Source organism: Scyliorhinus canicula, chromosome 18, assembly GCF_902713615.1.
Source record: "Scyliorhinus canicula chromosome 18, sScyCan1.1, whole genome shotgun sequence".
In the NCBI taxonomy this organism is placed as follows: Eukaryota; Metazoa; Chordata; class Chondrichthyes; order Carcharhiniformes; family Scyliorhinidae; genus Scyliorhinus; species Scyliorhinus canicula.
The window spans coordinates 782,794-794,240 of NC_052163.1; the positions used below are offsets into that span (position 1 = coordinate 782,794).

An 11,447-nucleotide genomic window follows, 5' to 3' on the forward strand; every position below is an offset into this window, starting at 1 on the left:
TGGGGGAGGGGCTGCCAGGGGGAGGGGCTGCCTGGGGGAGGGGCTGACGGGGGAGGGGTGCCTGGGGGAGGGGCTGACAGGGGGAGGAGCTGACAGACGGGAGGAGCTGACAGACGGGAGGAGCTGACAGACGGGAGGAGCTGACAGGGGGAGGAGCTGACAGACGGGAGGAGCTGACAGACGGGAGGAGCTGACAGACGGGAGGAGCTGACAGGCGGGAGGAGCTGACAGACGGGAGGAGCTGACAGACGGGAGGAGCTGACAGACGGGAGGAGCTGACAGGGGGAGGAGCTGACAGACGGGAGGGGCTGACAGGGGGAGGAGCTGACAGGGGGAGGAGCTGACAGACGGGAGGAGCTGACAGACGGGAGGAGCTGACAGACGGGAGGAGCTGACAGGGGGAGGAGCTGACAGGGGGAGGAGCTGACAGACGGGAGGAGCTGACAGGGGGAGGAGCTGACAGACGGGAGGGGCTGACAGGGGGAGGAGCTGACAGGGGGAGGAGCTGACAGACGGGAGGAGCTGACAGGGGGAGGAGCTGACAGACGGGAGGGGCTGACAGGGGGAGGAGCTGACAGACGGGAGGAGCTGACAGACGGGAGGAGCTGACAGGGGGAGGAGCTGACAGACGGGAGGAGCTGACAGACGGGAGGGGCTGACAGACGGGAGGAGCTGACAGACGGGAGGGGTGGCACGGTAGCCGTGTCTGCGTGGGTTACCTCTGGGTGCTGCGCTTTCCTCCCACGTGTCCCGAATGCAGGTTAGGTGGATTGGCCGCGATAAATTGCCCTTAGTGTCCAAATAAAGGTTAGTTGGGGTTACTGGGATAGGGTGGAGGTGTGAGCTCAGACAGGGTGATCTTTCCAAGGGTCGGTACCGACTCAATGGGCTGAAGGCCTCATTTCTGCATCATAAATTCCATAACTATGACTTGGGGAGGGCTGACTGGGGATAGGGGAGGGGCTGACTGGGGGGGAGGGGCTTCTAGGTGGGAGGGGCTGCCAGGGGGAGGGGCTGCCGGGGGGAGGGGTGACTGGGGGAGGGGAGGGGGGAAGGGCTGACTGGGGAAGGGGCTGACTGGGGCGAGGGGCTGACTGGGGCGAGGGGTTGTCTGGGGATAGGGGGAGGGGCTGACTGTGGGTAGGGGGAGGGGCTGACTGGGGGAGGGGCTGACTGGGGGAGGGGCTGACTGGGGGAGGGGCTAACTGGGGGTGGGGGAGGGGCTAACTGGGGTGAGGGGCTGACTGGGGCGAGGGGTTGTCTGGGGAGAGGGGGAGGGGCTGCCTGGGGGAGGGGTGACTGGGGGAGGGGGAGGGGGGAAGGGCTGACTGGGGTAGGGGAGGGGCTGACTGGGCGAGGGGCTGACTGGGGCGAGGGGCTGACTGGGACGAGGGGTTGTCTGGGGATAGGGGGAGGGGCTGACTGTGGGTAGGGGAGGGGCTGACTGGCGGAGGGGTTGACTGGGGGGAGGGGCAGACTGGGGGAGTGGCTAACTGGGGGTGGGGGAGGGGCTAACTGGGGTGAGGGGAGGGGCTGACTGGGGAGGGGCTGACTGGGCTGAGTGGGGAGGGGCTGAGTGGGGGTAGGGGAGGGGCCGAGTGGGGGTAGGGGGAGGGGCTGAGTGGGAGTAGGGGAGGGGCTGAGTGGGGGTAGGGGAGGGGCAGACTGGGGAGGGGCTAACTGGTGGTAGCGGAGGGGCTGACTGGGGGAGGTGCTGTCTGGGGGAGGGGCTGAGTGGGGAGGGGCTGAGTGGGGGTAGGGGGATGGGCTCAGTGGTGGTACAGGGGGAGGGGCTGACTGGGGGAGGGGCTGACTGGGGAGGGGCTGAGAGGGGGAGGGGCTGACTGGGGGAGGGGCTGAGTGGGGGAGGGGCTGAGTGGGGGAAGGGCTGAGTGGGGGAGGGGCTGACTGGGGATAGGGGAGGGGCTGAGTGGGGGAGGAGCTGAGTGGGGGTAGGGGAGGGGCTGATGGGATAAGGGGAGGGGCTGAATGGGGGTAGGTGAAGGGGCTGACTGGGTATAGGGGAGGGGCTGAGTGGGGGAGGGGCTGTGGGGAAGGGGCTGTGGGGAAGGGGCTGAGTGGGGAAGGGGCTGACTGGGGGTAGGGGAGGGGCTGAGTGGGGGAGGGGCTGTGGGGGAGGGGCTGAGTGAGGGAGGGGCTGTGGGGGAGGGGCTGTGTGGGGGAGGGGCTGAGTGTGGGAGGGTCTGGGTAGGGGAGGGGCTGAGTGGGGGAGGGGCTGAGTGGGGGAGGGGCTGAGTGGGGATGGCTGAGTGGGGTAGGGGCGGGGAGGGACTGAAAGGGGGAGGGGCTGACTGGGGGGAGGGGAGGGGCTGAGTGGGGGAGGGGTTGAGTGGGGGAGGGACTGAGTGGGGGAGGGACTGAGTGGGGGAGGGGCTGAGTGGGGGAGGGGCTGACTTGGGGTAGTGGAGGGGCTGTGTGGGGGAGGGGCTGAGTGGGGGAGGGACTGTGGGGGAGGGGCTGAGTGGGGGTAAGGGGAGGAGCTGAGTGGGGGAGGGGCTGAGTGGGGGAGGGACTGTGGGGGAGGAGCTGAGTGGGGGTAAGGGGAGGAGCTGAGTGGGGGAGGGGCTGAGTGGGGGAGGGGCTGAGTGGGGGATGGGCTGAGTGGGAAGGGCCTGAGTTGGGGAGGGGCTGACTGGGAGTGGGGGAGCGGCTGAGTGGGGGAGGGGCTGAGTGGGGGAGGGGCTGAGTGGGGGTAGGGGAGGGGCTGTGTGGGGGAGGGGCTGAGTGGGGGAGGGGCTGAGTGGGGGTAGGGGAGGGGCTGAGTGGGGAGGGGCCTGAGTGGGGTTAGGGGAGGGGCTGAGTGGGGGAGCGGCTGTGGGGGAGGGGCTGAGTGGTGGTAGGGGAGGGGCGGGGAGGGGCTGAGTGGGGGAGGGGCTGACTGGGGATAGGGGTGGGGAGGGGATGACTGGGGGGTTGGGGAGGGGCTGAGTGGGGGAGGGGCTGACTGGGGGTTGGGGAGGGGCTGACTGGGGGTTGGGGAGGGGCTGACTGGGGAGGGGCTGACTGGGGGTTGGGGAGGGGCTGAGTGGGGGAGGGGCTGACTGGGGGTAGGGGAGGAGCTGACAGGATAAGGGGAGGGGCTGAATGGGGGTAGGGGAGGGGCTGAGTGGGGGAGGGGCTGAGTGGGAGGGGCTGAGTGGGTGATTGGCTGAGTGGGGGAGGGGCTGATTGGGGGGTGGGCTGAGTGGGGGAGGGGCTGAGTGGGGGGTGGGCTGAGTGGGGGGTGGGTTGAGTAGGGGAGGGGCTGAGTGGGGGATGGGCTGAGTGGGGGAGGGGCTGAGTGGGGGTAGGGGAGGGGCTGAGCGGGGGAGGGGCTGAGTGGGGGTAGGGGAGGGACTGAGTGGGGGAGGGGCTGAGTGGGGGTAGGGGAGGGTCTGAGTGGGGGAGGGGGCTGAGTGGGGGTAGGGGAGGGGCTGAGTGGGGGAGGGGCTGAATGGAGTTAGGGGAGGGGCTGAGTGGGGGAGGGGCTGTGGGGGAGGGGCTGAGTGGTGGTAGGGGAGGGGCGGGGAGGGGCTGAGTGGGGGAGGGGCTGACTGGGGATAGGGGTGGGGGAGGGGATGACTGGGGGTTGGGGAGGGGCTGAGTGGGGGAGGGGCTGACTGGGGGTTGGGGAGGGCTGACTGGGGGTTGGGGAGGGGCTGACTGGGGGAGGGGCTGACTGGGGGTTGGGGAGGGGCTGAGTGGGGGAGGGGCTGACTGGGGGTAGGGGAGGAGCTGACAGGATAAGGGGAGGGGCTGAATGGGGGTAGGGGAGGGGCTGAGTGGGGGAGGGGCTGAGTGGGGAGGGGCTGAGTGGGTGATTGGCTGAGTGGGGGAGGGGCTGATTGGGGGGTGGGCTGAGTGGGGGAGGGGCTGAGTGGGGGGTGGGCTGAGTGGGGGAGGCGCTGAGTGGGGGTAGGGGAGGGGCTGAGCGGGGGAGGGGCTGAGTGGGGGTAGGGGAGGGACTGAGTGGGGGAGGGGCTGAGTGGGGGTAGGGGAGGGTCTGAGTGGGGGAGGGGCTGAGTGGGGGAGAGGCTGAGTGGGAGGGGCTGAGTGGGGGTAGGGGAGGGGCTGAGTGGGGGAGGGGCTGAGTGGGGGAGGGGCTTAGTGGGGGGGGCTGAGTGGGGGAGGGGCTGAGTGGGGGAGGGGCTGAGTGGACTGACTGGGGGAGGGGCTGAGTGGGGGAGGGGCTGAGTGGGGGAGGGGCTGAGTGGACTGACTGGGGGAGGGGCTGAGTGGGGGAGGGGCTGAGTGGGCTGACTGGGGGAGGGGCTGAGTGGGGGAGTGTGGCACGGGGCCCTGCGGCGGGAGCCCTGCGGCAGGGGGCCCGTGCCCCTGGATCCCGTGCCCCTGGATCCCCTGCCCCTGGATCCCGTATCCCACGTCCCTGGATCCCCTGCCCCTGGATCCCGTGCCCCTGGATCCCCTGCCCCTGGATCCCGTGCCCCTGGATCCCGTGCCCCTGGATCCCCTGCCCCTGGATCCCGTGCCCCTGGATCCCGTATCCCACGTCCCTGGATCCCCTGCCCCTGGATCCCCTGCCCCTGGATCCCGTGCCCCTGGATCCCGTGCCCCTGGATCCCGTATCCCACGTCCCTGGATCCCCTGCCCCTGGATCCCGTGCCCCTGGATCCCCTGCCCCTGGATCCCGTGCCCCTGGATCCCGTGCCCCTGGATCCCGTATCCCACGTCCCTGGATCCCCTGCCCCTGGATCCCCTGCCCCTGGATCCCCTGCCCCTGGATCCCGTGCCCCTGGATCCCGTATCCCACGTCCCTGGATCCCCTGCCCCTGGATCCCCTGCCCCTGGATCCCCTGCCCCTGGATCCCGTGCCCCTGGATCCCCTGCCCCTGGATCCCGTGCCCCTGGATCCCGTATCCCACGTCCCTGGATCCCCTGCCCCTGGATCCCCTGCCCCTGGATCCCGTGCCCCTGGATCCCGTATCCCACGTCCCTGGATCCCCTGCCCCTGGATCCCCTGCCCCTGGATCCCGTGCCCCTGGATCCCGTGCCCCTGGATCCCGTATCCCACGTCCCTGGATCCCCTGCCCCTGGATCCCGTGCCCCTGGATCCCGTGCCCCTGGATCCCGTGCCCCTGGATCCCCTGCCCCTGGATCCCCTGCCCCTGGATCCCGTGCCCCTGGATCCCCTGCCCCTGGATCCCGTGCCCCTGGATCCCGTGCCCCTGGATCCCCTGCCCCTGGATCCCCTGCCCCTGGATCCCGTGCCCCTGGATCCCGTGCCCCTGGATCCCACGTCCCTGGATCCCTGCCCCTGGATCCCCTGCCCCTGGATCCCCTGCCCCTGGATCCCGTGCCCCTGGATCCCGTGGGCCTGGCTCTGTAGCGGCTCCAGACAGTGATTGGCTGATGCAAGGATGGGGTTTACCTGTCGGCAATAATAATCTTCAAACTGCGGAGCATAATGAACCATTGGTGCGTTCTCCAGACACAATGCGTTGTCTAATAGGTCATCACAGCCTGAGAACACAAACACAAACACAGGAGGCAAAGTAAATATCTGGATATCTGTGGGGAAGCTGGTTCCTGGAATCGAGAAACATTACCAGTGAAATACCGAAGAATTCACAAAACAACCTGACCAGCTGCACAATCCCCATCGCGACGTGGTCAGCTCAAAGGTCGGCAGTTCAAATCCCCAGTCAGTCAATCCGTTAACTTCAGTTTATTCCAACGCTGCAACCACAACCGAACTCAAAGAAAGTCCTGTCCTTCATCCGATCTGTCCATCCTCCTCACCCCAACATTCACAATAATGTCCCTGCCTCACTTTCCCATTTCTCAGATACACAGGATGTGACTCAGAGTCAGATTCTAATGCTATTTCTGTGAAGCACCTTAGCGTAATTCACAGTGTTAAAGCCGTTAATAAGTATAGTTTAGTGTTAAATATATAAAAGACACTGAGAGAAAGCAAATCAAGTTGAGAAAATGATGTGAAAAAGCAGCAGAACGACAATCTAGAATCTTCCAAACATGACAAAGCAAAATTGAGGTTTCACACACACTGACTCTCACTGGGGTACGGGTCCCACACACACTGACTCTCACTGGGGTCCCACACACACTGACTCTCACTGGGGTACGGGTCCCACACACACTGACTCTCACTGGGGTACGGTTCCCACACACACTGACTCTCACTGGGGGACGGGTCCCACACACACTGACTCTCACTGGGGTACGGGTCCCACACACACTGACTCTCACTGGGGTACAGGGTCCCACACACACTGACTCTCACTGGGGTACGGGTCCCACACACACTGACTCTCACTGGGGTACGGGTCCCACACACACTGACTCTCACTGGGGTACGGGTTCCACACACACTGACTCTCACTGGGGTACGGGTCCCACACACACTGACTCTCACTGGGGTACGGGTCCCACACACACTGACTCTCACTGGGGTAAGGGTCCCACACACACTGACTCTCACTGGGGTACGGGTCCCACACACACTGACTCTCACTGGGGTACGGGTCCCACACACACTGACTCTCACTGGGGTACGGGTCCCACACACACTGACTCTCACTGGGGTACGGGTCCCACACACACTGACTCTCACTGGGGTACGGGTCCCACACACACTGACTCTCACTGGGGTACGGGTCCCACACACACTGACTCTCACTGGGGTACGGGTCCCACACACACTGACTCTCACTGGGGTACGGGTCCCACACACACTGACTCTCACTGGGGTACGGGTCCCACACACACTGACTCTCACTGGGGTACGGGTCCCACACACACTGACTCTCACTGGGGTACGGGTCCCACACACACTGACTCTCACTGGGGTACGGGTCCCACACACACTGACTCTCACTGGGGTATGGGTCCCACACACACTGACTCTCACTGGGGTACGGGTCCCACACACACTGACTCTCACTGGGGTACGGGTCCCACACACACTGACTCTCACTGGGGTAAGGGTCCCACACACACTGACTCTCACTGGGGTAGGGGTTTCACACACACTGATTCTCACTGGGGTACGGGTCCCACACACACTGACTCTCACTGGGGTACGGGTCCCACACACACTGACTCTCACTGGGGTCCCACACACACTGACTCTCACTGGGGTACGGATCCCACACACACTGACTCACACTGGGGTACGGGTCCCACACACACTGACTCTCACTGGGGTACGGGCCCCACACACACTGACTCTCACTGGGGTACAGTTCCACACACACTGACTCTTACTGGGGTACGGGTCCCACACACACTGACTCTCACTGGGGTACGGGTCCCACACACTGACTCTCACTGGGGTACGGGTCCCACACACACTGACTCTCACTGGGGTACGGGTCCCACACACACTGACTCTCACTGGGGTACGGGTCCCACACACACTGACTCTCACTGGGGTACGGGTCCCACACACACTGACTCTCACTGGGGTACGGGTCCCACACACACTGACTCTCACTGGGGTACGGGTCCCACACACACTGACTCTCACTGGGGTACGGGTCCCACACACACTGACTCTCACTGGGGTACGGGTCCCACACACACTGACTCTCACTGGGGTATGGGTCCCACACACACTGACTCTCACTGGGGTACGGGTCCCACACACACTGACTCTCACTGGGGTACGGGTCCCACACACACTGACTCTCACTGGGGTAAGGGTCCCACACACACTGACTCTCACTGGGGTAGGGGTTTCACACACACTGATTCTCACTGGGGTACGGGTCCCACACACACTGACTCTCACTGGGGTACGGGTCCCACACACACTGACTCTCACTGGGGTCCCACACACACTGACTCTCACTGGGGTACGGATCCCACACACACTGACTCACACTGGGGTACGGGTCCCACACACACTGACTCTCACTGGGGTACGGGCCCCACACACACTGACTCTCACTGGGGTACAGTTCCACACACACTGACTCTTACTGGGGTACGGGTCCCACACACACTGACTCTCACTGGGGTACGGGTCCCACACACACTGACTCTCACTGGGGTACGGGTCCCACACACACTGACTCTCACTGGGGTACGGGTCCCACACACACTGACTCTCACTGGGGTACGGGTCCCACACACACTGACTCTCACTGGGGTATGGGTCCCACACACACTGACTCTCACTGGGGTACGGGTCCCACACACACTGACTCTCACTGGGGTACGGGTCCCACACACACTGACTCTCACTGGGGTATGGGTCCCACACACACTGACTCTCACTGAGGTACGGGTCCCACACACACTGACTCTCACTGGGGTACGGGTCCCACACACACTGACTCTCACTGGGGTACGGGTCCCACACACACTGACTCTCACTGGGGTACGGGTCCCACACACACTGACTCTTACTGGGGTACGGGTCCCACACACACTGACTCTCACTGGGGTCCCACACACACTGACTCTCACTGGGGTACGGATCCCACACACACTGACTCTCACTGGGGTACGGGTCCCACACACTGACTCTCACTGGGGTACGGGTCCCACACACACTGACTCTCACTGGGGTACGGGTCCCACACACATTGACTCTCACTGGGGTACGGGTCCCATACACACTGACTCTCACTGGGGTAGGGTCCCACACACTGACTCTCACTGGGGTCCCACACACACTGACTCTCACTGGGGTACTGGTTACTTCCATTGCTTTTTGCTGCAGACCCCTGGCCTCTTACCTCTCTGCTCCTCAAATCCATTCTGCTTTTTGCTGACACCTCTATCCTGCTAGAATCCCCTCCTTCACTCCTTACCTTTGATGGCAAAGATTCCGTGACAGAATTCCTGGAAACTAATGCGTCCCAGATTCCTCGGGTCCAAGTATTTGGTCACTTTCTGCATCTGTAAACAGAGTTCTTGTTACTTTCTATAATTTTCCCACTGCAAAACATACATCAGTGAGATCAAACAGTGGAACACACACCCAGCTCCCTGATATGCCCCACCTTCACTACCTGTGCCAAAATATCATGTAGAATATAACATAGAGACAGCATCTCATTTCCTATTGAAAGAAACCTTTTCATTGACGTTTCTCATATTTATAAACAGTTGTATATACACCACTCCCCCTCTAACCCCCCCCCCCCCTCCCCCCCCTCCTCCCCCCCCTCCCCCGGTTGAGCAGTGCTGTGGTTCCTCGTCTATCTTGGGTCTTTATTTATTCTGAGCTTACTCCTCGTTGCTGACCTCGAACATGTTTTGGGACAAGCCCACAAACATCTCCAAGTGTCCAGAAAGCCGTCATCTGACCCTTGGATGACGTACTTAATCTTCATCAGGTGGAGAGTTTCCGAGAGGTCAGTGAGCCAGTCTGCAGCATCTAATTTCCAACCACATCACTCCTTAATATTCCGCTATTACTGTCCCCATCATACACTCCCAGGACAGGTACAGCACGGGGTTAGATACAGAGTAAAGCTCCCTCTACACTGTCCCCATCAAACACTCCCAGGACAGGTGCAGCACGGGGTTAGATACAGAGTAAAGCTCCCTCTACACTGTCCCCATCAAACACTCCCAGGACAGGTACAGCACGGGGATAGTTACAGAGTAAAGCTCCCTCTGCACTGCCCCCATCAAACACTCCCAGGGACAGGTACAGCACGGGGTTAGATACAGAGTAAAGCTCCCTCTACACTGTCCCCATCAAACACTCCCAGGACAGGTACAGCACGGGGTAGATACAGAGTAAAGCTCCCTCTACACTGTCCCCATCAAACACTCCCAGGACAGGTACAGCACGGGGTTAGATACAGAGTAAAGCTCCCTCTACACTGTCCCCATCAAACACTCCCAGGACAGGTACAGCACGAGGTTAGATACAGAGTAAAGCTCCCTCTACACTGTCCCCATCAGACACTCCCAGGACAGGTACAGCACGGGGTTAGATACAGAGTAAAGCTCCCTCTACACTGTCCCGATCAAACACTCCCAGGACAGGTACAGCACGGGGTTAGATACAGAGTAAAGCTCCCTCTACACTGTCCCCATCAAACACTCCCAGGACAGGTACAGCACGGGGTTAGATACAGAGTAAAGCTCCCTCTACACTGTCCCCATCAAACACTCCCAGGGACAGGTACAGCACCGGGTTAGATACAGAGTAAAGCTCCCTCTACACTGTCCCCATCAAACACTCCCAGGACAGGTACAGCACGGGGTTAGATACAGAGTAAAGCTCCCTCCTACACTGTTCCCCATCAAACACTCCCAGGGACAGGTACAGCACTGGGGTTAGATACAGAGTAAAGCTCCCTCTACACTGTCCCCATCAAACACTCCCAGGACAGGTACAGCACGGGGTTAGATACAGAGTAAAGCTCCCTCTACACTGTCCCCATCAAACACTCCCAGGACAGGTACAGCACGGGGTTAGATACAGAGTAAAGCTCCCTCTACACTGTCCCCATCAAACACTCCCAGGACAGGTACAGCACGGGGTTAGATACAGAGTAAATCTCCCTCTGCACTGTCCCCATCAAACACTCCCAGGACAGGTACAGCACGGGGTTAGATACAGAGTAAAGCTCCCTCTACACTGTCCCCATTAAACACTCCCAGGACAGGTACAGCACGGGGTTAGATACAGAGTAAAGCTCCCTCTACACTGTCCCCATCAAACACTCCCAGGACAGGTACAGCACGGGGTTAGATACAGAGTAAAGCTCCCTCTACACTGTCCCCTCAAACACTCCCAGGACAGGTACAGCACGGGGTTAGATACAGAGTAAAGCTCCCTCTACACTGTCCCCATCAAACACTCCCAGGACAGGTACAGCACGGGGTTAGATACAGAGTAAAGCTCCCTCTACACTGTCCCCATCAAACACTCCCAGGGCAGGTACAGCACGGGGTTAGATACAGAGTAAAGCTCCCTCTACACTGTCCCCATCAAACACTCCCAGGACAGGTACAGCACGGGGTTAGATACAGAGTAAAGCTTCCCTCTACACTGTCCCCATCAAACACTCCCAGGACAGGTACAGCACGGGGTTAGATACAGAGTAAATCTCCCTCTACACTGTCCCCATCAAACACTCCCAGGACAGGTACAGCACGGGGTTAGATACAGAGTAAAGCTCCCTCTACACTGTCGCCATCAAACACTCCCAGGACAGGTACAGCACGGGGTCAGATACAGAGTAAAGCTCCCTCTGCACTGTCCCCATCAAACACTCCCAGGACAGGTACAGCACGGGGTTAGATACAGAGTAAAGCTCCCTCTACACTGTCCCCATCAAACACTCCCAGGACAGGTACAGCACGGGGTTAGATACAGAGTAAAGCTCCCTCTACACTGTCCCCATCAAACACTCCCAGGACAGGTACAGCACGGGGTAGATACAGAGTAAAGCTCCATCTACACTGTCCCCATCAAACACTCCCAGGACAGGGAC

At 61.6% G+C, this 11,447-nt stretch overlaps 1 protein-coding gene across 1 annotated transcript in view; it reads right to left on the minus strand.

The window, feature by feature from the left end:
- The window catches only part of rab11fip4a (RAB11 family interacting protein 4 (class II) a), a 151,049-nt gene that overhangs the window by 62,359 nt on the left and 77,243 nt on the right, over window positions 1–11,447 (minus strand). The window contains exons 2-3 of the mRNA XM_038777895.1: window positions 8,802–8,889; window positions 5,390–5,481 (exon numbers count right to left, since the gene is read on the minus strand). Coding sequence (XP_038633823.1) covers window positions 5,390–5,481; window positions 8,802–8,889 — 180 coding nt within the window. The remainder of the gene's footprint in view (window positions 1–5,389; window positions 5,482–8,801; window positions 8,890–11,447) is intronic.